We start from the raw sequence: 24,043 nt of genomic DNA, 5'->3' as shown, positions 1-24,043 counted from the left end.
GTACAGCCTCCTCCTCTCCTCTGTCCGCCATGGTTGGGTCTGGTATCGTCTGTGTCTCCTCCTCCTCCTTATCGTGCTGCTCCTGGCCTCCATGAGCAGCTCCAGCAGCTGTTGCTGGAGTACAGCAATTTGCAGCTTCACTACACAGTCCATGGGGTCCATACTCTCAGTAGTCTGGGTCTGATGACTTGCTTACAGTGGGCAGGCCTTTATACCTTGGTGGGCACCATTCCACTGGCATTCTTGGTACAATCAGGACATTCATTTCACATTCGGGGTACATTTCTGTTATTCGGGATGCATTCCCTTTGGCTCCTACATGTTCGGCACACATTCCAGGGGCATTCTGGCCATCTTTGAGGCCCATTCATACAGTATTCCCCCTCCCCTGACTCACCCTCCCAAAAAAGTGCTGGTGTTATAACTTCTAACTCCAGTGGGATGAAGTATGATGGTCTTTTTGTCCTCACCAGTTGCCTTGGTGAATTGTAGTTTTGCATTTCCCTTGATAGCGTCGTCTTCTTATTGTCTTTTTCTTATTGGCCCTGTTGTTTGCAGAGTGGTTGCTAATCAGGTAACATCTGGTAGCATGCACTATTGGATGCTAATCACAGCATCCACCAGTCCACCATCCAACATTCCTGGTGGATCTTCTTCCATTTATGCATGATGGAGGCCACTGTGCTCATTGGGACTTTAAAAGTACCCCTCCCCAGATTTGTGCCTCAAGACAATCTTGTCTTGGAGGTCTACAGACAATTCCTTTGACTTCATGCTTGGTTTGTTCTCTGACATACACTGTCAACTGTGGGACATTATATCTAGACACATGTGCCTTTTCAAATCATGTCCAATCAACTGAAATTACCCCAGGTGGACAGTTAATTATGATTTCTTAGTTTTTTGTATTTTTAATAAAAAAAAAAATATTTAAAAAAATCACATTGTCATTATGGGTTATTGTGTGTAGAATTTTGAGGGAAAAAATGAATTTCAGCCATTTTGGAATAAGACTGTAACATAACAAAATGTGGAAAATGTGAAATGCTGTGAACACTTTCTGGATGGATATATACACAGAACACTGCTGATTTGATACCAGATGTGAGTGGTTGAGCAGAAAGCTTTCTGTGGAATCTGCTGTAGATTTCGGTGAAAGTAAGGAAGCACATCCATTTTACCTTTGGCTCTGTGCTTGTAATTGGATCTGGGAAGCTGATCTGAAGCTGTGGATTATTAATGCCTCAGAACATGAGCCAGGGAACACAGGAGAACATGACAGAGAGAATTTGGACAGAATTACTACACATATGTACTGGAGATTTCAGGTGAATCAGTGCTCCAGACGGTAGATGGGAACAATTTGTCAAATTGACTGTAAATTTGTCCCTGCTGTCCTGTCCGCATGACCTACTGCTAAACCTGCCTGATGAACAGGCTTTGTAACATTAGATGAGGCAGAAAACACATTGTCTCCTCTGATGGGACAGCAAAGGTTCTGAGACAAATTTTGGGGAAACAACTGCAAACATTTTGGATGAATATAAAACTGTTCTTGTCCATTATGAGTCACAGTTTGATGGGTTATCGCAATCATCCATCCATTTTCTTCTGCTTTATCTGGAGTCGGGTCGCGGGGGCAGCAGCTCAAGCAAAGCTGCCCAGACCTCCCGATCCACACACACCTCCCCAGCTCCTCCGGGGGAACCCCAAGGTGTTCCCAAGCCAGCTGAGAGATGTAATCCCTCCAGCGTGTCCTGGGTCTTCCCCGGGGCCTCCTCCCAGTGTTATTGCAATCATTCTTTGTGTTATTCACACTGTCACATCTTTTCAGTAATTGTTATTCTAAATTGTGTTTCAGAGGATTTCACTATTTTTGGGAAAACTGAAGGTTTATCAGTGAAAATAAGAAAAATTAGCAAATCTTGAAATCTCGAGGTGTGAACTTTATCTTCCTGCATTACCTTCATAAAAAGTGTGAGCCATTTTCTGAATGTGTATGTGTAACTCAGTATAACTGTGAAGAGTTTAGAAAACTCAAACTGAAACATGTTTTCAGGAGCACTGGATGACAAAGATCTGCATGGAGACAGCAAAGCAGTTCCTAAATTTTGAGTTCAAGTCAAGCTTCAAGTGTCTTATGTTAGAGTCTTAAATTGTTGTTGTCAGTGTGGAAAGTTCTTCTGACTTCTCCCTTTTTCACTTGGGGTCACCGCTCTTCTCGTTCAGTTATGGGAGGTAATAATAAACTTTCAGAAAATGAATGTTGACGAACTCCTGAGTCTTTGTCAGCAAATTCTGAAAGAGCCGCTAACCAGGACCTCAAAGGTGATGGAGCAGTTTGGCAAAAGTCCCTCAGAGCCGGTGGGTGGGGAGGTTTTGGGTGAGCGTCACAGTGTGTTGACTCTGACTTCATCAGTGTAACCTGGCGTGCAGAAAGACAGCAGCTCTCAGCCGTGTGACCTGATCCAGCTCTGCAGCCTCAACCACCCCTCAGATATGATCCTACAACAGGTGAGGGAGAACTTACACTTCGTCTTCTTGGTTCCTTTTTTACATAATCAGTTTTTATAGATGTAAGAGACATTATTGAACTGGTCACTGTCTTTTTGTAACTGTAGCATACAATATTATGTGCAGTTGTTTGTCAAATAGCAAAAAAAAAAAAAAAAAAAAAAGGAATGGCACCATGATTCTGCTGCTGAAGAAGTTTCAGATCTTTTGCAGAAGGAAAACTGCCAAAGACTGTATGGCCCGTTACAAGATAAAAATAATGTGTATTATAGATAATATATATTGATATATTCTAATGATTTAATAATTGCTATTTTAATACTAATAAATAATTAATACTTACTTATATTAATGAATATTATCAAAAAAATTGTATTATTATTATTAATAATGGTATAAATTATCGTATTATAATAATATTAATCTCAAGCACTAATCCTACTGAAGTGTGTCAAAATATAGATTTAAAAAAATGCACAATGTGGCAATTTAATAATGTTATTGCAGTAATTTGTCACATTACATGCCCTATATTTAGTGTTTAGCTGATGGTTTAAATATAGTAAAGGTTTGTGCCTCATAATGTAACTTTTAAAATGAAATTGCAGTTGGCAGTTCATGTCCAAAGTTAAAATATCCTCTGACAGTAGAGGGGATTTAGGGGGATTAGTCACCTTAGGGAGCTCAAAGCCAAGCTGGAACAAAACAACAGGACAGCACAGAAATGTGATGAAAACACAACAGAGCAGCCAAAATACCTCAGTGAACCAGCTGGCTCACAGCTGAAAAACACAGCCAACGTGGAGCAGCTGTGGAACCAATGTTCACCCAGAGAACAACTGCACAGAGCCTTTGGAGTTCACTGAAGAACCCAAAGAACTGGACATGATGAGGAGCTGAAATTGTCTGAACATGACATTATGTCCACAAATCAAAGGTGGAGGGCAAAGGTCATGTGATCACCCTTATCTGTATGTAAGAGCTTTCAAAAAGTTAGGGAAAAACTTCAACTAAATTCTCTGGAGAAGTGGTCCTTGGGTTAGAAAGGAATTGATTACAGTTTATCTGTAATCTGAATGTATCTCATTTTATACTTTTACCAACATTTCCCTCTTGATTTAATAAAGATCCTCCTTTCTTAGTTGTTTCACATACAGTCGTGATCAGAATTATTGCCCCCTTTATATTTTAAGTATATGTTTTTAAATACAGTATGTTCAGAAATAAATGCAAATAAGCCAATTTTTTTTAAAATAATGAATTTAAAAGCAATCCACCTTTTGAACAGAAACAATAAAATATTTTATAAAGTGAAATTAAAACATATAGATGTAAAATGTATGCTGGACACAGTTATTTTCACCCACTGATGAATTTGCAATAAATCACCTTCACGCCAGGTTTTCTTTATGACATTATGACCACCAAGTGGTTACAGCACTGTAACCAGAAAATATGGTTTAATGTAGATTAACACCAAAATGTGTTGTTCCTCTTATTATAATTGATAATTCCACAGGAATTCACAGATGCCATCCATTTTTTATTACCTTTACCAAGAAGATAATGTTTTCAGTGCTGTTTGTCTGTTAGAAGACTTGCACATAAACTACTGAACCCATTTTTAGTTTCACTTTTTCCTTTTCTTTTTTTATGTTTTCCCTGCATTTCACACCATAAAAATATGATGCCTATCTTTTAAGAACTCTGAAAAACTGAGTGTTACTGACTGACAGGCGAAACTGTAGCTTATGACATGAACATTTTTAATCAAAGCCTGTTTGCTTGAGAAAAAGCTCCATCTGTTCTAAAATCTATCATGTTCCTTTTGTGTTTTCTTTAGATTATCGAAGTGTAAGAAAACATCGAATGGCTTCCACAGGCGGTGCCCTCCGTAAGTCTCTTCATGCCCACCAGTCTGAAAAGCACATCTAGCACTGATTTTCTTCCCCCTTTTTCACTCTTTCTCAGAACAGGAGGCAGATAAAGTGGCTCATAAATTACTGCCTTAATATATGTACAAAAATAATACAAGACAGATTTATGCACATGTTATTTACTGTGTCTGATTTCAGTGGGTTAAAATACAAAGATACCTGCATTTTAAACAGCATGGAAGATTCCATGAATTGATTAATTCGGTGAACAAGCAGCAATGGCCTTAGTGGCTAACAGAACCTCTGGTTTGAAAATAAAAAATACTGACAAGTGCATCTCAAGAAAACGTCCAAATTCTTTGCTTTGAAGGATCATAAATTCATATGGATGAAGAGCCATGGAACTTTCTAAAATTTCTTGGGTAAATTATACAGTATACACACAATAACATTACAATTAATTATATATTTTATACAGAAAATTAACATTCTAAATCTTAAATAATTTTCTAAATAATAAATATGTCACTGATTTCACAGTTAAGAGTAATTTATTAATTTGCAAAAAAAATTCTCTGTTACCATGGTGGGCCAAAACAAATGGACTGTGGACCAAACATGGCCCACAGTTCCACAGTGGGGAGCCCTGGTTGATAGTGGAGTGGTCATAGTGCAGCTGCAGACCCTGAGAAGAAAACAACACTGATGAAAAGTTCACACAGGCTTCATTTCTGCCTGCTGAGGCTGCTGCACTAACAACAACTGGTAGTAGCAGTCCACATGATAATGGCGTCCATGCTGGAACAACTGGTGATGTGGTCAGAAACAGAGGTGTGGGTTTGTACGCAGTTAATCAGTCCAAACAGCAACAGTGACCATGATGACAGAAGTAAAAGGAGAATCCAGTAATACCATGTAGGAAGTTCTACAGATGGCATGTTAACTCAAATACAGGAAAGCTATGGGAGTTGGCAACTGGAGGTCAAACATGAGGAATAAATGCAAATGAGCAGGCAAACAAGAGAGAAAATGTGACACTGGAGTGAAGTGCTGTGATGGTCAAATAGTGCATGACCCATTTAACAGAGAAGTGAGTGTGAATGTGAAACTGGAAATCATGTCCAGGAAGTAAAGCCAGAGGCATGTACTCAAGCAGAAGTTGTCAAATAAACGCACAAGGAGAATAACAACACAAAGGCGATATCATTGAGACTGATACTATGGGAAGATTTCACTGGGAGTACCAACCCCAAGATGAAGGTGAGAAATAAAACATGTAAGAGAAAATGTTAGAAGAAATAGGGGGCTGGTTTCGGTGGAGGAGAAGTACTAACTAGAGGACACAGAGGATTAGTCTTAACAGGCTTCTTGCGTGAAACATAAAGCCCCAGTCACACGGCACTAACGAAAGATACCGAGGCCAAAACGAACCAAGAAATCTGGACTTACGTTGACTTTTGGAGACATCGTTAAACCATCATCCAGCTTCGTTCCTGTAGCTGGCACGTCATCACAATTTTCAAACTGTTGAAAAATGTGAACGAATCCTGACGACAACCTCAATTCATCTGTATTCCGTTTTGCTTTCTGTCTTGACGATTCCTCATCGTTTGTGTAGTTCCCGTACTGTCAGCATTCCATGTGATTGTTGTCCAACTTCGTACAACCTCCCAAGTCCGACGTCTTGCATGAACATTGACAATATCTGAATGGATCAATATCTAAAGATCCGACGAGCTGAACATGACTCGTCCATGTGTGGGACGAAAAGCAATGTTTTCACACAGAAACAATAGCGGCAAGAACATTTTATCAACTACTTTAACTATTTATGCACGTTCGGCATGCTGTCTGTGGCGGAACGTGCATGTGTGTGCGCACACATTGTTGTTCTGAAGACAAACCTGTTGTCAAGAGAACCAGACCTCGCACCTGCAGGTGCTGTGGAGAGCGCAGAAATGATTACAGGCTGGCGCTCGGTCTGATACCAGCTGTCAAGTCACATCATCATGAATTTTTTGTTTAAAGCATCAAGGTCGCTGTTCGCTTAGTTTTTCTTTGTTAGTTTCGGTTTTCATTTCATTGCTTAATGCCTCTGGACTTGCAGGCTTTTTGGTGATGAGAGAAGTGCAGGCTCATTCGTTCACTTTTTCTCAACGATTTATGACTTTGTGGCTTTTTTCCTTTGTTCAGCTATTATCGTGCGCCATGTGACTGGGCCCTAAAGCGTGCAGGGCCCATGAAATGAACTGGGCCATGGCAGAAGTATAGCAGCAATACTGAGAATCATAGACACAGAGAATAGACCAGTAAAACAGGGATCTAGCTTGCAAAGGACCTGAGGCAGTTCATATCTCGCAAGGTTGTTTCATTTTCCATAAACCGAGTCAGAGGGTACCACCACCTCATCCTCCAATTTGGGAAAGAGTGGTGGTTGATAGCCATGATAGCACTGACACAAAAAGTAGAGGAGATAAGCAAGGCATTGTGGCCGTATTAAACTCAAACAAAATTTCAGCCAGCAACAAGCGCTGTTTGACCACAAGGCATTGTAACAACTCCTGAGTGTGCCCATTTGACAGGGGGTGGTACTCACAAGACAAACTCACAGTGACACAATCTGCATGCAGAACTCCCTCCAAAATTTTTTAAACAAACTGAGGGCCACAAGTGGACATAATGTCATGAGGGAGTCCATGCAGGCACACATGTTTTGCCAGTGTCTCTGCTGTTCATTGTGTTGAGGGTCAAAGGCATAAGAAGAAAATTAACCATCTTTGAATATCTGGGGACTGCCACAGGAATCACTGTGTTAACTCCTGAAGGGGGCAGCCCAGTAACAAAATCCACTGACAAGTGGGGTCAGGGTCAACAAAGAACCGGAAATGGCTGGAAGAGGCTGGAAGGAGTCTTAGAACTTTTACTTTGTGAGCACGTTGGGGACCAGCTGTGAACTCTTTGGTATCTTTTGCCATGGTGGGCAACCAGAAACTCTAATGAAGGAAACTAGCTGTTCCAGATACAGTACAACTAGATAGAAAGCATATTTGAAGCATGCCCATGGTGGCGTACCTGTGGATGGAGCATGTTGGGTACAACCAGCCACCAAGATGTGCAGCCCTTTGAAAACTTGAACATCCCCTAGAGCCTTTTTCACTTGTTCAACCACCCAAAACAGAACCTTGGATACATGTGGGAGCAGAATGGTAGAGCCATCTGAGGACTATTCAGAAGCTGAAAACTATCATTATAGTGTGTCCAGCTTAGTATTACATGAGCCAGGATGATATAACAAGGTGAAATTTAAACCTGGTGAAAACCAACGGCCCATTTCGCCTGCTAAGAGTTCAGCCTATGTGCAGAGCATAAATACTGCAAGCCTTATGATCAGCCCACATGATGAAAGGTTGACTGCCCCCTCAACCAGTGGAAGACTACTCCAAAGCCAACTTAACTGCTAGCCTTATAAAAGCTTACACATAGAGAGGTGATAACAAGGAGTTGTTGTGAAAAGTGTGATGACACGGGACCCACAACAGGGGGCCGTAAAGGAATGGTCAATGGAAAAAATGATGTAACAATTTTAATGTTGTGAAATGTGCACAACTGATACAGATACGATTCAGTACTATGGTCAGTTATAAAGTTGGTGTCGTGTGGGCAGGCTCGAGGATAGGAGAAGAGTCGGGACCCACACGATTTCCACCGCCAACGGATCTGGAACACTCCAGAGCCGCCAAGTCCTGAGTCCCCAGGTGGCCACTGTCTCCAGCTGTCAGATCGGGTACTGCTGGCAGGAACAGAAACAGTCAAGAGTGGGTGTGTGTGCACACACCAGTAAAACAGTCAGCTGAGTATTCCTGATGGAGGGAGAAAACACCACCTCCCAATCTCACTACTTCCTCTGGTTATCCGTGCAGACTCCACTACACAAGTGTAAGAGTGAGGAGTGGAGAACGCCAACTCTTACCACTCCCTTCGACTCGGCAGGTCAGTGGAGAAGCTGCAAACTCAGAAGGTACATTAGCTACCAGTACAGATGTGAAGACGTCACAACTTAGCTGAAACAATATTACGGACTGAGTGTCTACCTGAACGATTTAGACGATTTCTCGGCAGAGGTGTGGTGTCTTCTCCAGGCTTTTATGGGTGGCATGATGAGTAGATGAGTGACAGCTGTCAAGTTCCTGGTGCTCCTGGCGGCGACTGTGCCCTCTGGTGCTTGAAGCCCGCCTTCAGGCAGGGCGCCCTCTGGCGTTGGGCCAGCAGTACCCTCCTCTTCGGGCGGCCCCAACAACAGGATTGAAATAGAAGTTGCCTGATGTATCTGAAATTTCTAATGCAACCCTGCCCTATTCTACCAGAAGGCTGCCACCTTTTACAGTGGGTAAATAAGTATTTAACAATTAACCATTTAACCATTTTTCTCAGTGAATATATTTTCTAAAGGTGCTATTGACATGAAATTTTCACCAGATGTCAGTAACAACCCAAGTATTCACACATATAAAGAAACCAAAAGAAATAACAACAGAAATTAAGTTAGGCTAATAATGTGAAATGCACAGGGAAAATAGTATTGAACACCTGAAGAATAGAGGTAGAAAAAGACATAGAAAGCCAAGACACCAGCTGAAATGTATCAGTAATTAGAAAACAATCCTGCTCCTTGTCAGTGCAAATTAATAGCAGCTGGTTCAGTCCCAACTGATGGCGCATAAAAACGTGTCTCATTACCAAAGGCACCACACAAGAAACATCTCATGATGGGAAAAGCAAAGAGCTCTCTTAAGAGCTTTGCAACCTTATGGTTGCAAAACATCCTGATGGTGTTGGTTACAGAAGGATTTCTAAACTTCTGAATGTTCCAGTGAGCACTGTTGGGACCTTAACGGAAAAAACATCATTTCACCATAAACCGACCATGACCAGGTTCTCCTCACAAGATTTCTGACAGAGGACTGACAATAATTATCAGAATAGTTGTCTAACAGCCAAGGACTGCTTTAAAAAGACACGGAATTAGCAGGTACAATTGCTTCAAAGAAAACATGGCCTGTATGCAACTGCCATGGCCTGTATGCACACTCACCATGCAAGACTCCACTGCTGATGAAAAAGCATGTTGAAGCTTGTTTAAAATTTGCTGCACAACATTTAGACAAGCTTGTGAAATACTGGGACAATATAGTCTGGTCAGATGAGACCAAGACTGAACCCTTTGGATGTCATGATACACAACATGTTTGGAGGTCAAATGGCCCCCAAAACACCATACCAACAGTAAAGTTTGGAAATGGGAACATGATAATGTGGGGTTGTTTTTCAGCATACAGCACTGGCAAAACATCATATAATTGAAGGAAGGATTAATGGAAAAATGTACCAAGGCATTCTTGATAAAAATCTACCAGGATAAGAAAGATGAACTGAGGGTGGACATTTCAGCAAGACAGTGATCCCAAACACACAGCCAAGGAAACTTCCAGTTGCTTTCAGAGAGTGAAAATTAGAATGGCCCAGCCATTCACCTGACTGAAATCCAACAACAACAACAAAAAAAAAATCTATGGAAAGATCTAAAGATCAGAGTTCATAGAAGAGGCCCACGGAACTTTCAAGATTCGAAAACTGTTTGTGTGGAAGAATGGGCCAAAATCATACCTGAGCAACGCATGCGGCTAGTTTCTCCATACAGGAGCCATCTTGAAGCTGTCACTGCCAACAAAGGGGTTTTGTATGAAGTATTAAATAAGTTCCAGTAAGCGTGTTCAATACATTTTTCCCGGTGTCATTCCATTTTATTACACATAACTTAATTTCTGTAATTATTTGTTTTGATTTCTTTGCATTTATTGTTACCATCATATGGTGAAATTTTCATGTCAATAGCACCTTTAGAAATATATTTACTGAGATGAAATGATGACATGTTCAATACTTATTTTACCCACTGTATGTGTGGTGGCAGACTGAAGAGCAGCAACATGAGGAAAAAAAGACTACATAGCCTGTTGACTGAATTTTCTGAGTGATATCTGAATGTAGCTGTCATAACTCTCACCCTGTATTTAAGTGCATGTGTAAAGGGGGTACTTGGAGAAGGGACACACCTGTATTGTTCATGTAATTCACTGTAAAACTGGACATGTTTCAACTCAGATATATGAGTGAAAAGATAAGTGAAAAATATAATTTGTTCTTCTCACATAACTTTAATCAAAATATTTATGTTTGTTGGATTCATACAAAATTACAAAATTCTGGGGGTCAAAGATTTGATCTGATCAGAATTTATTGGTAAGAAAACCTGAATATATTAGTGTGAATGGGAAATCCTTGTACACCTGTCAATTGCAATGGTGGCTGTGTGAAGTCACTTAACACACTTAGTCACTTAGCCATTTAACATAATATCAGTTAAATGTGTTTCATGTTTGAAATAAGTAAAGGTCCTCCTATCTGTCAAACCAATCACCAATCCAAGTGGCATTAATGTGTAATGAATTATTAAGGGTGTAAGGATACATGTATTTGTATTGAACTGTTTCGGTAAGGGGCGTTCGGTTCAGTACAGGGCTGTGCACGGGTGTTTACATTCAGTGTTGCCAACTTGGCAACTTTCTCACTAAATATGGTGACTTTCCAAACCCTCTTAACGACTTATTTTCTCAAAAGCAACAAGCGACAAATTTAGCTACTTTTCCTGGCATTACCGGAGACTTTTCTGATGTTTGGCAACTGAAGGTCTCTGTTGTCACGTCTCCCCCTCCTCCGCTGCAGCAGCATGTAAAGCGCTGAGTGGAGGGATATCTACAGACCTCCTCACTCAGACTCGCTCAGCCTACTGACCTCATTTGCTGTGTTGTGATTAAATAGTCCCCAGAATTTGAGAAGCCCTGGCCTTGAGAAGGTAATTTTAATAAGAGATGGCCCATTTTAATGGCAAAATAAACAAATGAAGAATCAAGTTTATTTGTAGTTCTAAATATTTTTAAGGTGGTTTTACTAATGGAAATAGAGACTGGAATGGACGTCACATGACTAGCAGCGTGCCGCACGCCGGCCATTACTAAGCATGGACAGAGCGACTTGAGCCTGTTAAACAGAAGAGAAATGAGGGGAAAAAGGCAGCCAGTGCTTCACCATCAACTGCACCAACTACAAAAACAAATTCTTACTAAAATGAACTGCACAATAGCCTGAATGTAATTATGTAAAACAAATGTCTATTTTAAAGTCGTTATGTTGCAATTTAATGTTGATATACTGAGAATATAACTCAACGCCATAAGTTCTTTTCATTAAGCTGCGTTCACATGCATACAAATATGGAAACAAAAATGTTTAAATATATTTATGTATATATATACTTGCAGTTGTTGTTTAATATAATATGTACATGGTGGTCACAGGCGGCATTTAAATTTTAAGTGTGGTTGGGGGGGTGGGGGTTGTACTTTTTACCCTGACTGAGGGTCAAAAGTCATAAATTCTGAATGGCTTTATATCTACTTGTAATAAAATGTCAGTAAAAATCATATATATGTTGTTGTCATTAAAAGACTAGCAATAATATTACAGTGGAAAAAGCAGCAAAGTAAATGAGCACAATGGCAAGACATACTTCAGATTTATATTTTAATACATAAGGATTTTTTTATCCAGGCATGTATAGGTTCATTAGAGCTTTTAATCAACTTGAATACAACTTACAAGGTTTCATTTAAAAAAATCCATCAAGAATTATGATGACAGGAAAAAAACACTGTAAAATCCCCACATTTCCACACTTTACATAAAACGTTTTTTTCTACCCATGCATGCATGGGTTCATTAGAAAGAGCAATTAAAGGGCTTTAAAACAAGCCTACTTTTATTCAAATCTGTTAACAAACAGTGACAATATAGTGAGAAAAGCAGCACAGTTTGTCATAATTTCCCCAAATTTCTGCATTTTACATAAAAATGTTTTGTTCACCCACACATGCATAGGTTCATTGGAAAGAGCTTTCAAAGGGCTTTGAAACAAGCCTACATTTCTTAAAATCCATTAAGAAATAGTGACGCTTTTGCAAAAAAAGTGGTCAGTTTATTATTTATGATCGGCACATTTCCACCCTTAGCAACGGCGCCTTCCTGTCCTGAGCGACACTAATAGATTGAGGCACACACGTCCATTCCAGGTCTCTATTTCCATGGTTTTACTCACTTTTTTGCCTCTCCCACAATGTTTTTGTTTTCAAAACTTTATTTAAAAAGATACATTAACAAACATTAATAAAAAAATAAAATAAATTGTACAAAAGTAAAGGGATTCTTTAACATTAATTCTCTTAAAAAATCCTTATGGCCGAGGCAATGCCACTTCCAGTTTGCTTCCTCGTCAGATCAGTATCAGCTTCATCCACCATGAGGACCCCTAGAACCAAGGGTCACATGATGTGATCTAAAATCGCATCGGGGAACAATTGACCAAGTCGCGGCAAAAAAAAAAAGAGTCAGTCGTGGCAACGTCACTTCCGGTTTACTTCCATGTCAGATCAGTATCTGCCTCATCCATCATGAGGACCTCTAGAACTGGAAGTCACATGATGTGATCTAAAATAGCGTGGGGGAAGAACTGACTCAGTCCCGGCAAAAAAAAAAAAAAAAAAAAAAAAAAAAATTCAGTCAAAGAAATGTCAGTTCCAGTTTGCTTCCATGTCAGATCAGTCATCCACATTGCCACGCACCTTGCTCACAGACTGAGTGGCCGGATGTGCAATCGAGTCAATAGACTGAAAAAGTGTCTCAAATTTCAAAGTAAGCAGTGGGTAATGCCCAAACAATTGAAATTTAAGCAAAAACAAAAACAATTAAGCTGGGTTTTAATACCTCGTGGTGCCATGACATGTTTTGTTTTTATGTGCTGTTTTAACTTTATTGCATGTGTGGTTTCTGTGCTTAAAATGGCAAGGGGTCAAGAGGGCCCTTGTTGGGGGTCTGAAGGGTTTTAGCCATGCTAATGCTCCCCAGAACCATTTTACTGACAAAAAAGTCTGAAGGACCTAAATGACACAGTGAGATGGTGAGGAGCTTCGCTCATTAATATCGGTGACATAAACATATTATTTACTGTTGTAAATTACATTGATCATTCAATAAATCTATCGATCTTGAGAATACAGAAGTTTCTGTTCCTGATATTCTACTTAGCAATGATATTTTCATGAATACCTTTAATAAATAAATATGTACCATTAAAGCCTACAATAGTTTATCATGAACAAATCATGTCAGTCTATTTAAAATACCTTCATCTCAAGACATTCATACGCCAAGCAATTTGAACGATGCTGTATCACATACAAACAACACGATACATTCACATCAACTACGTCGATGTTCGGGTCCAAGGCTTTGCCTTAAGTATATTAGGAATTTGTGTGTGACTCTGTTAGGATCCAGGGGGATGAAAACCTCCAGCCATGCTGGTGGGCACGTGATGAGGAAGATCAAGTCTCGAACCTGGAAGAAGCAGCGCTATTTCAAGTTGCAGGATGACTGCATGACAATCTGGTACAAGTCCAAGAAAGCTGGGAAAGCTCACTCCACATGTAAGGATTCTGCATATCTCCACTTTCGTTGCAGCACAAGTACAATATTGGTATGGTATTGAACACATGCGCATGCACACACACACACGACATGGGCACTTTCCATTGCAATTGAGGGGTGTCGGCCTTACAGTTGGCGAAATGTTGACCAGCAGGTTAGGGAAACGGTTTTGTGACCAGAGGCTCATATGTTCAATTCTGTGATCACACTATAAAATCATGAAGGTCATACCCTTGAACAATATCCTTCTTCATCAGTTTGATTCCCCTGTGCATTTAGCATGACTGTGTTTGATGATGAAATGTGAATGGGTGTGTGTGAGGAATTACAGTAAAATGCTTTGAGTGTCTGTATCAGATCAAAAAACAAGATATAAATGGAGTCAATTTACAGTTTATGTCATTTCTGTATAGGACATTGACACTAAAAAAGTATTTTCAAATTTATTTCTGTCACTTTTTCTAACAGTGGCAAGCGCCTGACATAGGAAGCTTGAAAGACAGATCTGTTGAGGTTTTGGGTCATTTACCATAATCTCAGTCTTTTCAGAATTTAGATGTAGAAAATTACATGATTTCCAGTTTTTGACTGAAGCCAGTTATTTTAAATGAAAGACACAATTTGCTTTAATAGCCACAGATAGTGTCCTCAGGATAACATTGAAAAGTACCTTCATAACTTTGCAGCAGAGGTGTCAAATCTGGCTTCAGAAAGTAAAACCCTCCCATGTGTTGCTTCGACCTGTGCACCTACATCAGGTGATCTCAATAATTAGCTCATCCACCTGCCTGAAGAGCTGAACTAATTACAATCAGCTGGTTTATTGGGAAGATGGAACAAATATGTGGCTGGACTTTTATTTTCTGAAGCTGGATTTGACACCTCTGCTTTGCAGTATGGTGGTATATATGTCTTCTCGTGCCCTATTGGTTCACAATACATGTTCTTCTGATGTGACACGTGCTGCTTCTCTCACTCTTTGTGTGCAGTTTCAGTGAGCGATGTGGAGGGTGGTCCGTGAAGGCCACCAGTCTGAGGTGCTGCTCAGTACTGCCGATGAGTTTCCTGCTGACAGATGCTTCACAGTGGTCTTTCGGGGCCGCAGGAGTAATCTGGATCTGGTAGCTGACTCAGCAGAGGAAGCGCAGTCCTGGATAAGTGGGATAAGGAAGCTGATTGAGAACCTGGAAAACATGGGTGAGAGGGAAAGACTGGACCAGTATCCTTCATTCAGCTTTCAGCCATGTGCCAAAACTGCCACCACATCAGATTAATACCACGACTTGCATGAAAACCTACAGTGCATCCGGAAGGTATTCACAGCGCATCACTTTTTCCACATTTTGTTATGTTACAGCCTTTTCCTCAAAATTCTACACACACTACTCCATGATGACAATATGAAAAAGTGTTTTGTTTTTTTTACATTTTTGCAAATGTATTAAAAATGTGGGGGCATTGTTAATAAATTTGCCCACCCCCCCCAAAAAAACTAAGAAACTACATGTACATAAGTATTCACAGCCTTTGCCATGAAGCCCAAAATTGTGAGTAGAATTTTCAGAGAAGAAAAATTAATTTACTCCATTTTGGAATCAGGCTGTCAAATAACAAAATATGAAAAATTGGTTAGCTGATCAAATAAAAATGATCGCTCACACACTGTCACTCTCAACTGTAATTTCAGCCCCCAAAACTGTGACCCTTTGTTGAACATAATGGATTGAAGCATCCATACATTCAATAATCTGTACCCGCTTACTCCAATTAAGGGTCATGGGGGGGTAAAGCCAATCCCAGCAGTGGATTCAATCATGTAATTTTTAATTATTTCGTATCAAGCTTTTATGTTAACTATAATCAAAACTAATCATGGGGTAAAATGCTCCAACAAATCATGAGTCAGACATTCACTTTTGCGTTAGCTATTAATTGATATGCTGTTATTGCTGAATCATTGCCTTTAGAATGTATTACATTCATTACACATTTAACTTGAAGTTAAATTGGTGTGTTTAACCTGATGTAACTGACTTTACCTGAAGATGCTCCTGCGGCACAGTCGCTTCCACCTCTGTCTGGCTGCAGACAGATTCGATCTCACAGTGTTTGTCTGTATGAAGACCACTCTGTGTGTTTGATGCTGGGCCGTAGCTAAGTATTTGGAGTGGGGCATGTGGCTTTGATCACGGAGAAACTGGGCAGAACTGGCATTTGCCGTGTAGTATGCTTAGGTATTTTAGGTCAAGGATGAACGCTGTGAAAATGGAAAGTTGATAGTATGAATATTTTTGAAGCAATTAGTGATATTAGATAATAGTGAACAATGGACTTTGTCTGGCAATGCACCATGGAAGTTTAGTGTTTTAAATGTTATTATTGTGGTTCATGTTAGGTTAAACAGGTTGTTAATGTTATTGAATTATTGTGTTTTTGTCATTCAGTTGGTTTAGACAGTTTATTTTAGTGTCATGTTCTCGTTACCATGAGTGAGTTAAGTGTCATTTTGCCATTACCATGATTCAGACTCAGACAACTTTATTGATCCCTAAAAGGGCAATTCATCTCACACCCAATTACCTCAGACAAATATTAATCCACAATTATTACTAGTGAACGTAATAATGGCACACATCAGAATTAAAACAACCGCACATATACATTTGATTGTTTATGTACGCTAAACTTTGAAACAGTCCGTCATCCGAATTGAGGCAATGTGAGTGTGGGGCGCCACAGCAACACATGGTCGTGCATGGTCGCAACACATGGTCCCCTGGAAGGGGAAGGGAATGGCGTGAGCGGGGGACAGGAACAAAAAGCAGGGGTAGGGGGTGGGAACATGCATATCAGTCTCTGTCCGTGTGTGAGTGGCAGATGAGTTAAGTTTCTGTCAGTTTCTGTCCGTGTGTGTGTAAAGTCTGACATTGCCAGGCAACAGCAGGCTGGAAAGGGGAGGGGGGGTAGATAGATAAGAAGGGGGAGCCGAATTCTTTCACCAAGGCCGTAGATCCTTCTGGGGGAAGAGCAGGGCATTTGACCTTCAGGAACTGATAAGGCTGCCATGTTGATGCTAGGCTGAGAGATACAGAATTCCATTTACTGCACCTCTGACCATCTATACCCAATTTTATGAAGAATATTCTCCAGCCCTCAACAACACATTCCTTTACAATGCAGTGACATGCTCCATGATGGTATCCATTTTGCGTTTGAGTTCAAAACTTAATGCAATCTGAGATCGTTGCCTTGCCCAATTCATCAATATGACGAACAGATGAGGGGACGAGATTTTGGTAGCAGCCATCTTGCTAATATTCCTGTAGGACAGGGCAGCGCACAAACTAATCAGCGCCAAACCTCCCACCATAAATGTGAATAGAAACAAATCCTCAACGTCTTCCGCAGAAAGTGGAGCCAAGCATGCCATGCTCCATTTCTCTCAGGGTCGAGAACATAACCCGCTGGGTAGGCTCCATTAGGGCACGCAGGGTCCCCAGCCCTGATTTCCTTGTAGAAAAAAAGGTGTCAATAGTGCTGAGAGACCAGCCGATCAATTCCATGGTTAATCCAAATCTTAATTTGAAGAATTCACAGTGTGGTGAAGCTGGGACTTTGAAGGTCGGAGCAGAAATAGAGAACAGAAAAGGAAGAGAGGAGAGGGAAGGAATGCGACTGCCCTTGCCAGAGTCCCAAGCTGAGTGGGAAGTGTAGTGCATTTCACGCCTTCCGCCACCTTCTCTGTTTGTAGGTGTGTAAAAATAAAAGCACCTGCTTGAGGCAGAATGCAGAAAAAACAAAAAACTCTGGCTTGGTGTTTGCTCTTCCATGCAGCTTGCCACAATATATTAAAAGCAAAGTGGCATCTGTGTACATGTGTGAGTGCGTGTGTATAGCTAAGATCATGGACAAACTGTGGAGAGCTGACATTTGCCATTTGGTATGCTTTTGTATTTTGGGTAAAGGATGAACACCACCAAAATGGAATGTTGATAGGACTAATATTTTTGGAAAAAACTATGGATATTGGCGAACATCACTGAACAATGCATGTTGATAATTACATTCTGGACTCACACACCATTCCAGCAGGGGGCAGTAAAGCATCTATATATTAAAAGCGAAGTGGCATCAATGTATGTGTATGTATGCATGATTGATTTAGTAAGTTCAATGTAAGTACATAATATAATTGTAAATACATTAAAAATGCATGGATGTCACAAGAAAGTGAAAACACTTATTTCCGTTGTGGTCGATTTAAAAAATCAAATGACAAAATAGAATTAATAATAAAATAAATTAATAATAATAATGGCCAAGTGGGTGTTGCGCTTGGTTTCAGTGCGGAAGGTTCCCGATTCAAATCCCACCCCTGCCACATTTCTCCATGTAATGTGGAGTTGCGTCAGGAAGAGCATCCGGTGTAAAACTTTGCCAATTGAACATGCAGATCCACCTCGGATTTGCTGTGGCGACCCCGAGTGCAAACAAGGAAGCAGACGAAAGGACTTACAAGTAATAAAGATAATGATAATAATACTGTGTATATGACTACAAGAAACTAAGCAATTTATATAGGCAATAAGACAGTAAATTAACATTAAATAATTACATAATTAACAGGAAATAAAAGGGTGGAATTCTTCTAAAAACTGTTAAGGTCTCAAGTTCTAATACCATTCTGGACTCACACACCATTCCAACTCATTATAGGAACTTTGTATAATTTAATATGCATATGTCGCGGACATGAATGAGTGAAGCTCGTTGGCATCTCACTATGTCATTTAGGTCCTTCAGACTTTATTTTGAGTAAATGATTCAGGGGAGCATTAGCATGACAAAAACCTTTCAGCTTCTGGGGGAGCTCTGCCCCCCAGACTCCCAGCCTTTTTAAGCATTTTTCTTTATTTGCCTCTCACATACTTGGAAAAGCTCCTCACCATCTAACCATGTCCTTTAGGTCCTTCAGACTTTTTTCAGTAAAATGGTTCTTGGTAGCATGAGCATGACAAAAACCTTTTAGCTTCTGAGGGGGACCTCCGCCCCCCAGACCCCCCGCCTTTTTAAGCATTTTCCTATTTTGCCTTTCAGTTTCTGGAGGGGCTCTGCCCCCCATACTCTCCACCGTTTTAAGCATTTTTTGTCAGGGTTGTGGGGTTGGTTTTGGGGCTTGGTCTGTCTTCTTTCTGCTTGGGTTTACTCTGTCCTGTTATCTCTTGTCTTTTTCTCTCTGTTCTTGGTGGTGGGTGCCATCTGTCTGGCCACGCCCCGGTTCTGGGTGTCACCCTACACACCTGTTCTGTGTTTGGCTTAATCGCTTGGGTGCTTTATTAACCGCTCGGTTTGAATCTGTCCTTTGCCAGTTCGATGCGCCTTGTGCCTTCTTACCAGCTCTGTTCTCGTTTCCTTGCCTTACTTTTTGTGCCTCTTCGGTTTATGACTACCTGCTTGACCTCCGACCACGTATTTTGCCTGATGTTCTGGATCCTGTTGTTTTGTTTGGACTGCCTATCTGTGTACCGACCCAAGCCTGCTTACTCAGTAAACGTTTCTCCTCTACAGAGCTGTGTACCTGCGTTGTGCATTTGTGTCCAGCCTGTCCTGCCTTTTCAGTCTGATATTTTTCTTTTTTGCTTTTCATCTGACCCCCCTAATTACAGCCCTCTTAACCCCCTGCCACTTTAAGCATTTTTTAAATGTAGATGTAAATTAATATTCAAAGTTTTCAGCGAGTTGACAGTAGGGCTGCACAATATGGCCAAATTATCGAACCTCAATATTGTCACATAAACTGTCATGTAAATGTCACTTATATACATGCTGTCCATATTTTTGAGCCGCTTAGGTGGGTAGGAAGAGTTCTCATGGGATAAAAAAGCTTTTCAACCTCCCATCCCTGGTTCTCAAGACCAGGCACCTAAGTGGCTCAACTCTCTCTTTTTTTATTTCTTTAAAGATATTTAGGTGTAGAGTACCTTAGTAAACACTAGTAGAGTACCACCTTAGATTTGGAATGTATAATAGAAGATATACCTTACTGAATTGTCATATCAATATGATATATGATATGACTATGATTTGACACAAAGAGCAGCAACAGTGAAAATTAAACATTCTTAAACAAAACAGTAATACTTTTCATTTTGCACTCATCATAAGGTTAGGATACTGTGCCCTCCAAAAGTATTGGAACACTTGGAATTTCACACATTTTAATTTGTTTATGTCATTTTAAATACAAGAAATTCAAAATAATAATAATAATACTAATAATAATAATAATAATAATAATAATAATAATAATAATAATAAACATTTCTAAAATTATCTTCCTCAAAGTCAAACTGAAAGCAAATCTCTAAAACCTGATAAAACCTGTAAATAATTATCAGTCTTATTGCCAGTTTTCTTTAGACAAGTCAGGGGATGGAAACATGAACATTTCCAAGTCACTGAATATGTCTTGGCTCAGTTATGAAGAAATACAAAAGTTTCTTTCACCAAAACATCAAATCCAGGCTTTCATCTCAAATGCACTTTCTGTCAAATTGTACCTGAACTTTCAGGTCTTCTTTTTAAGAAAATCCTCCTCAACACCACTTCATCAGGAAGCTGGATTTTATATGTTTAAATAATTTATATCAAATTGTAGAGATTTGCTTTCAGTTTGAGTTAAGGAAGATTATTTTAGAAAAACATGTATTTGAAATGGAATAAATAAATTAAAATGTGTGAAATATGAAGTGTTCCAATACTTTTGAGGGCAATTGAGAAACACTGAGGACCAGCATCTTACATCTCATATAAAGTGCAGCAGATAAGATCAAATGGACTGTAATAAAATTGAAGCATGCCTCCCCCTGCCCAGGAGAGAGGATGGAGACAAGCGAGCAGTTATAATGAGGTTTGTCAACAGAAAACATAAAATGGCATTGTTAAAACAGGGACGGAAACTCAAAGGAACAAACGTATTCATCAATGAACATCTGACCAAAAGAAACGCAGACATCACCAGGAAAGCTCGTCTCTTAAAAAAGCAGGGAAAAATTCAACAGACATGGACATCCAACTGCAAAACATTTATCAAATTGAATGGAACACCAGAACAAGCGAAGGTTATGGTAATCAGGAACATCGAGGATCTGGACAAATATGACCAATATGGTATGAGGACACAAACACATCACAACACCATGACACAGACCAGAGGAACCTATTCATCTACTACATCATCTACATCTGGAGACAAGAAGGATATAACTCAAAGGATTGCTGATCATGGAAAAGTAGAACTGAGAACATTTAAATACACAGACCACAATGTACTGGACTTGGAGCATGATATAGACCCGGACAATAATTTCTTCTCAAATATCAATGACAGTTGTTGCTATTATACAGATGAACAGTTTAATCGGATCATTAAAACGGATAACAAATTATCAATAATCCATTTCAACAGCAGAAGTCTATATGCAAACTTTAACAACATTAAAAAATATTTGTCAATTTAAAAAAATTTAACATAATTGCTATATCAGAAACATGGATCAATGAAGATAAAGGAATGGATTTTGAACTGGATGGATATGAATTTAATTGTGTAAACAGAAAGAATAAGAGTGGAGGAGGAGTGGCTGTGTATGTGGATAAGAACATGGATTATAAAATAGTAGACAATATGACAACTGTGATTAATAACTTATTAGAATGTATAACTATTGAAATATGTGAAGAAAAAAGCAAAAATGTATTAGTCAGCTGTATATATAGAGCACCAGGATCTAGTATTGTAACATTCACTGACTGTATGGGAAAAATGTTCTCAAAAACTAATCAAAAAACTGTGTTCATTTGTGGTGACTTAAATATTGATCTGCTCAATCCAAATAAGCATAAAATAACAGATGAATTTATCAGTATAATGTACAGTATGAGTTTATATCCAAAAATCACCAGGCCAAGCAGAATTACATCCCATAGTGCCACCTTAATTGATAATATATTCAGCAATGATACTGAGAATAACACTGTGAGTGGATTATTAATCAATGACATTAGTGATCATCTACCAGTTTTCATCGTTTATAATAGAAACCATCGGCGGAATCAGCCAGAGGAGAAAATAAAATACAGGCGAGTGCGGACAGAGGAAAACATGAACACACTAAAGAAGGATTTACAGGAGCAAAACTGGGAAAAGGTATACAGTGAAAGTGATGTTGATAGTGCATATGAAACTTTTTTACAAATATTTACATCATTATATGATAAAAATTGTCCAATTAAACAAGACTACAGAAAACAAAAAATCCAAGATCGACCACGGATGACGAAAGGGTTACGAAATGCATGTAATAAGAAAAATACACTGTATAGAGAATTCATAAAACTAAAGACTAAAGAGGCAGAAAATAGATATAAGAAATACAAAAATAGATGAACTAATATTATACGGGTATGTAGGAAGGAATATTATAGTAACATATTATATAATAACAAAAACAATATTAAAGGAATATGGGATATATTAAATAGCATTATTAAAAATGGTAATAAAAAACAGAGTTACCCTCAGTATTTCATTGATAATAATGTCAAGAAGGAAAATAAGGATGAGGTAGTCAACGGTTTTAATAATTTTTTTGTAAATATTGGACCAAGCTTGGCAGAAAAAATTCCCAATTCCCAACCTGAGGATTGGGATAATAATCTCATAGAAAGAAATCCCTGTTCAATGTTCCTCACAGCAGTGGATGGAAAATAAATTATAGACATTGTGAATAATTGTAAATATAAAACATCTACCGATTTAAATGAAATTGATATGGTGGTGGTAAAACAGGTCATTGAATGGGTTGTAGAACCATTAACATACATCTGTAACTTATCATTTCAAACCGGTAAATTTCCCAATCAAATGAAAATAGCTAAGGTTGTGCCGCTGTATAAGACTGGGGATAGACACCACTTCACAAATTATAGACCTGTTTCTTTGCTTCCACAATTTTCCAAATTATTAGAAAAGTTATTCAATAATAGATTAGACAAATTCATAAATAAACATAAATTATTTACTGATAGTCAATATGCATTCAGAGCACATAGTTCAACATCACTTGCATTAATAGAATCAGTTGAGGAGATTACAAATGCCATAGACCACAAATTACATTCAGTTGGAATATTTATAGACCTTAAAAAGGCTTTTGATACAGTCAATCATGACATATTAATCAGTAAACGTGAACAGTATGGGATTAGGGGGTTGGTGTTGCACTGGGTGAGAAGCTACTTAAGTAACAGAAAACAGTTTGTGAAGTTGGGGGAATATACATCATCATGCTTGGACAATGCTTGTGGCGTCCCACAGGGGTCAGTATTGGGTCCAAAACTGTTTCTAATTTATATAAATGATATTGTCAATGTTTCCAAAATATTAAAATTAGTATTATTTGCAGATGACACAAGCATTTTTTGTTCAGGGGGGGATTTGCAGGAGTTACTGAGGAGGATCAGTATAGAAATGGGAAAATTGAAAATATGGTTTGACAGAAACAAATTATCATTAAACTTAAGTAAAACAAAATACATGTTATTTGGCTATTGTAATACAGACATACAGGTTCAGTTACAAGTTGAGGGGTTAGATATTGAAAGGGTACATGAAAATAAGTTTCTGGGGGTGATAATAGATGATAAGATAAACTGGAAGACTCATATAAAACATATACAAAGTAAACTGTCAAGAAGCATTTCAGTTCTAAACAAAGCGAAACATATTCTGGACCACAACTCACTCCGCATTCTTTACTGCTCACTGGTTTTACCATATTTACAGTACTGTGCAGAGGTATGGGGTAATACTTATACAGGTACAACACAATCACTATCAGTAATGCAGAAAAGAGCTATAAGAATTATTCATAATACTGGCTATAGAGATCATACAAATCCACTATTTTTACAATACAAATTCTTAAAATTCACAGACTTGTTTCATTTTCAAACAGTACAAATCGTGTATAAAGCAACAAACAATTTAC

General features: G+C 39.0%; 1 protein-coding gene across 1 annotated transcript in view; it reads left to right on the top strand.

Annotated features, from left to right (window-relative positions):
- The first annotated feature begins 13,841 nt into the window (after nucleotides 1-13,841).
- Nucleotides 13,842-24,043, top strand: part of plcd4a (phospholipase C, delta 4a) — a 125,805-nt gene continuing 115,603 nt past the window's right edge. Inside the window, 3 exon segments of the mRNA XM_034173691.1 lie at nucleotides 13,842-13,990; nucleotides 14,981-15,000; nucleotides 15,002-15,210. Coding sequence (XP_034029582.1) covers nucleotides 13,846-13,990; nucleotides 14,981-15,000; nucleotides 15,002-15,210 — 374 coding nt within the window. The 5' untranslated portion in view covers nucleotides 13,842-13,845.

The sequence above is a fragment of the Thalassophryne amazonica genome, chromosome 1 (genome assembly GCF_902500255.1).
Source record: "Thalassophryne amazonica chromosome 1, fThaAma1.1, whole genome shotgun sequence".
In the NCBI taxonomy this organism is placed as follows: Eukaryota; Metazoa; Chordata; class Actinopteri; order Batrachoidiformes; family Batrachoididae; genus Thalassophryne; species Thalassophryne amazonica.
This window is presented reverse-complemented; position numbering and strand designations above follow the sequence as displayed.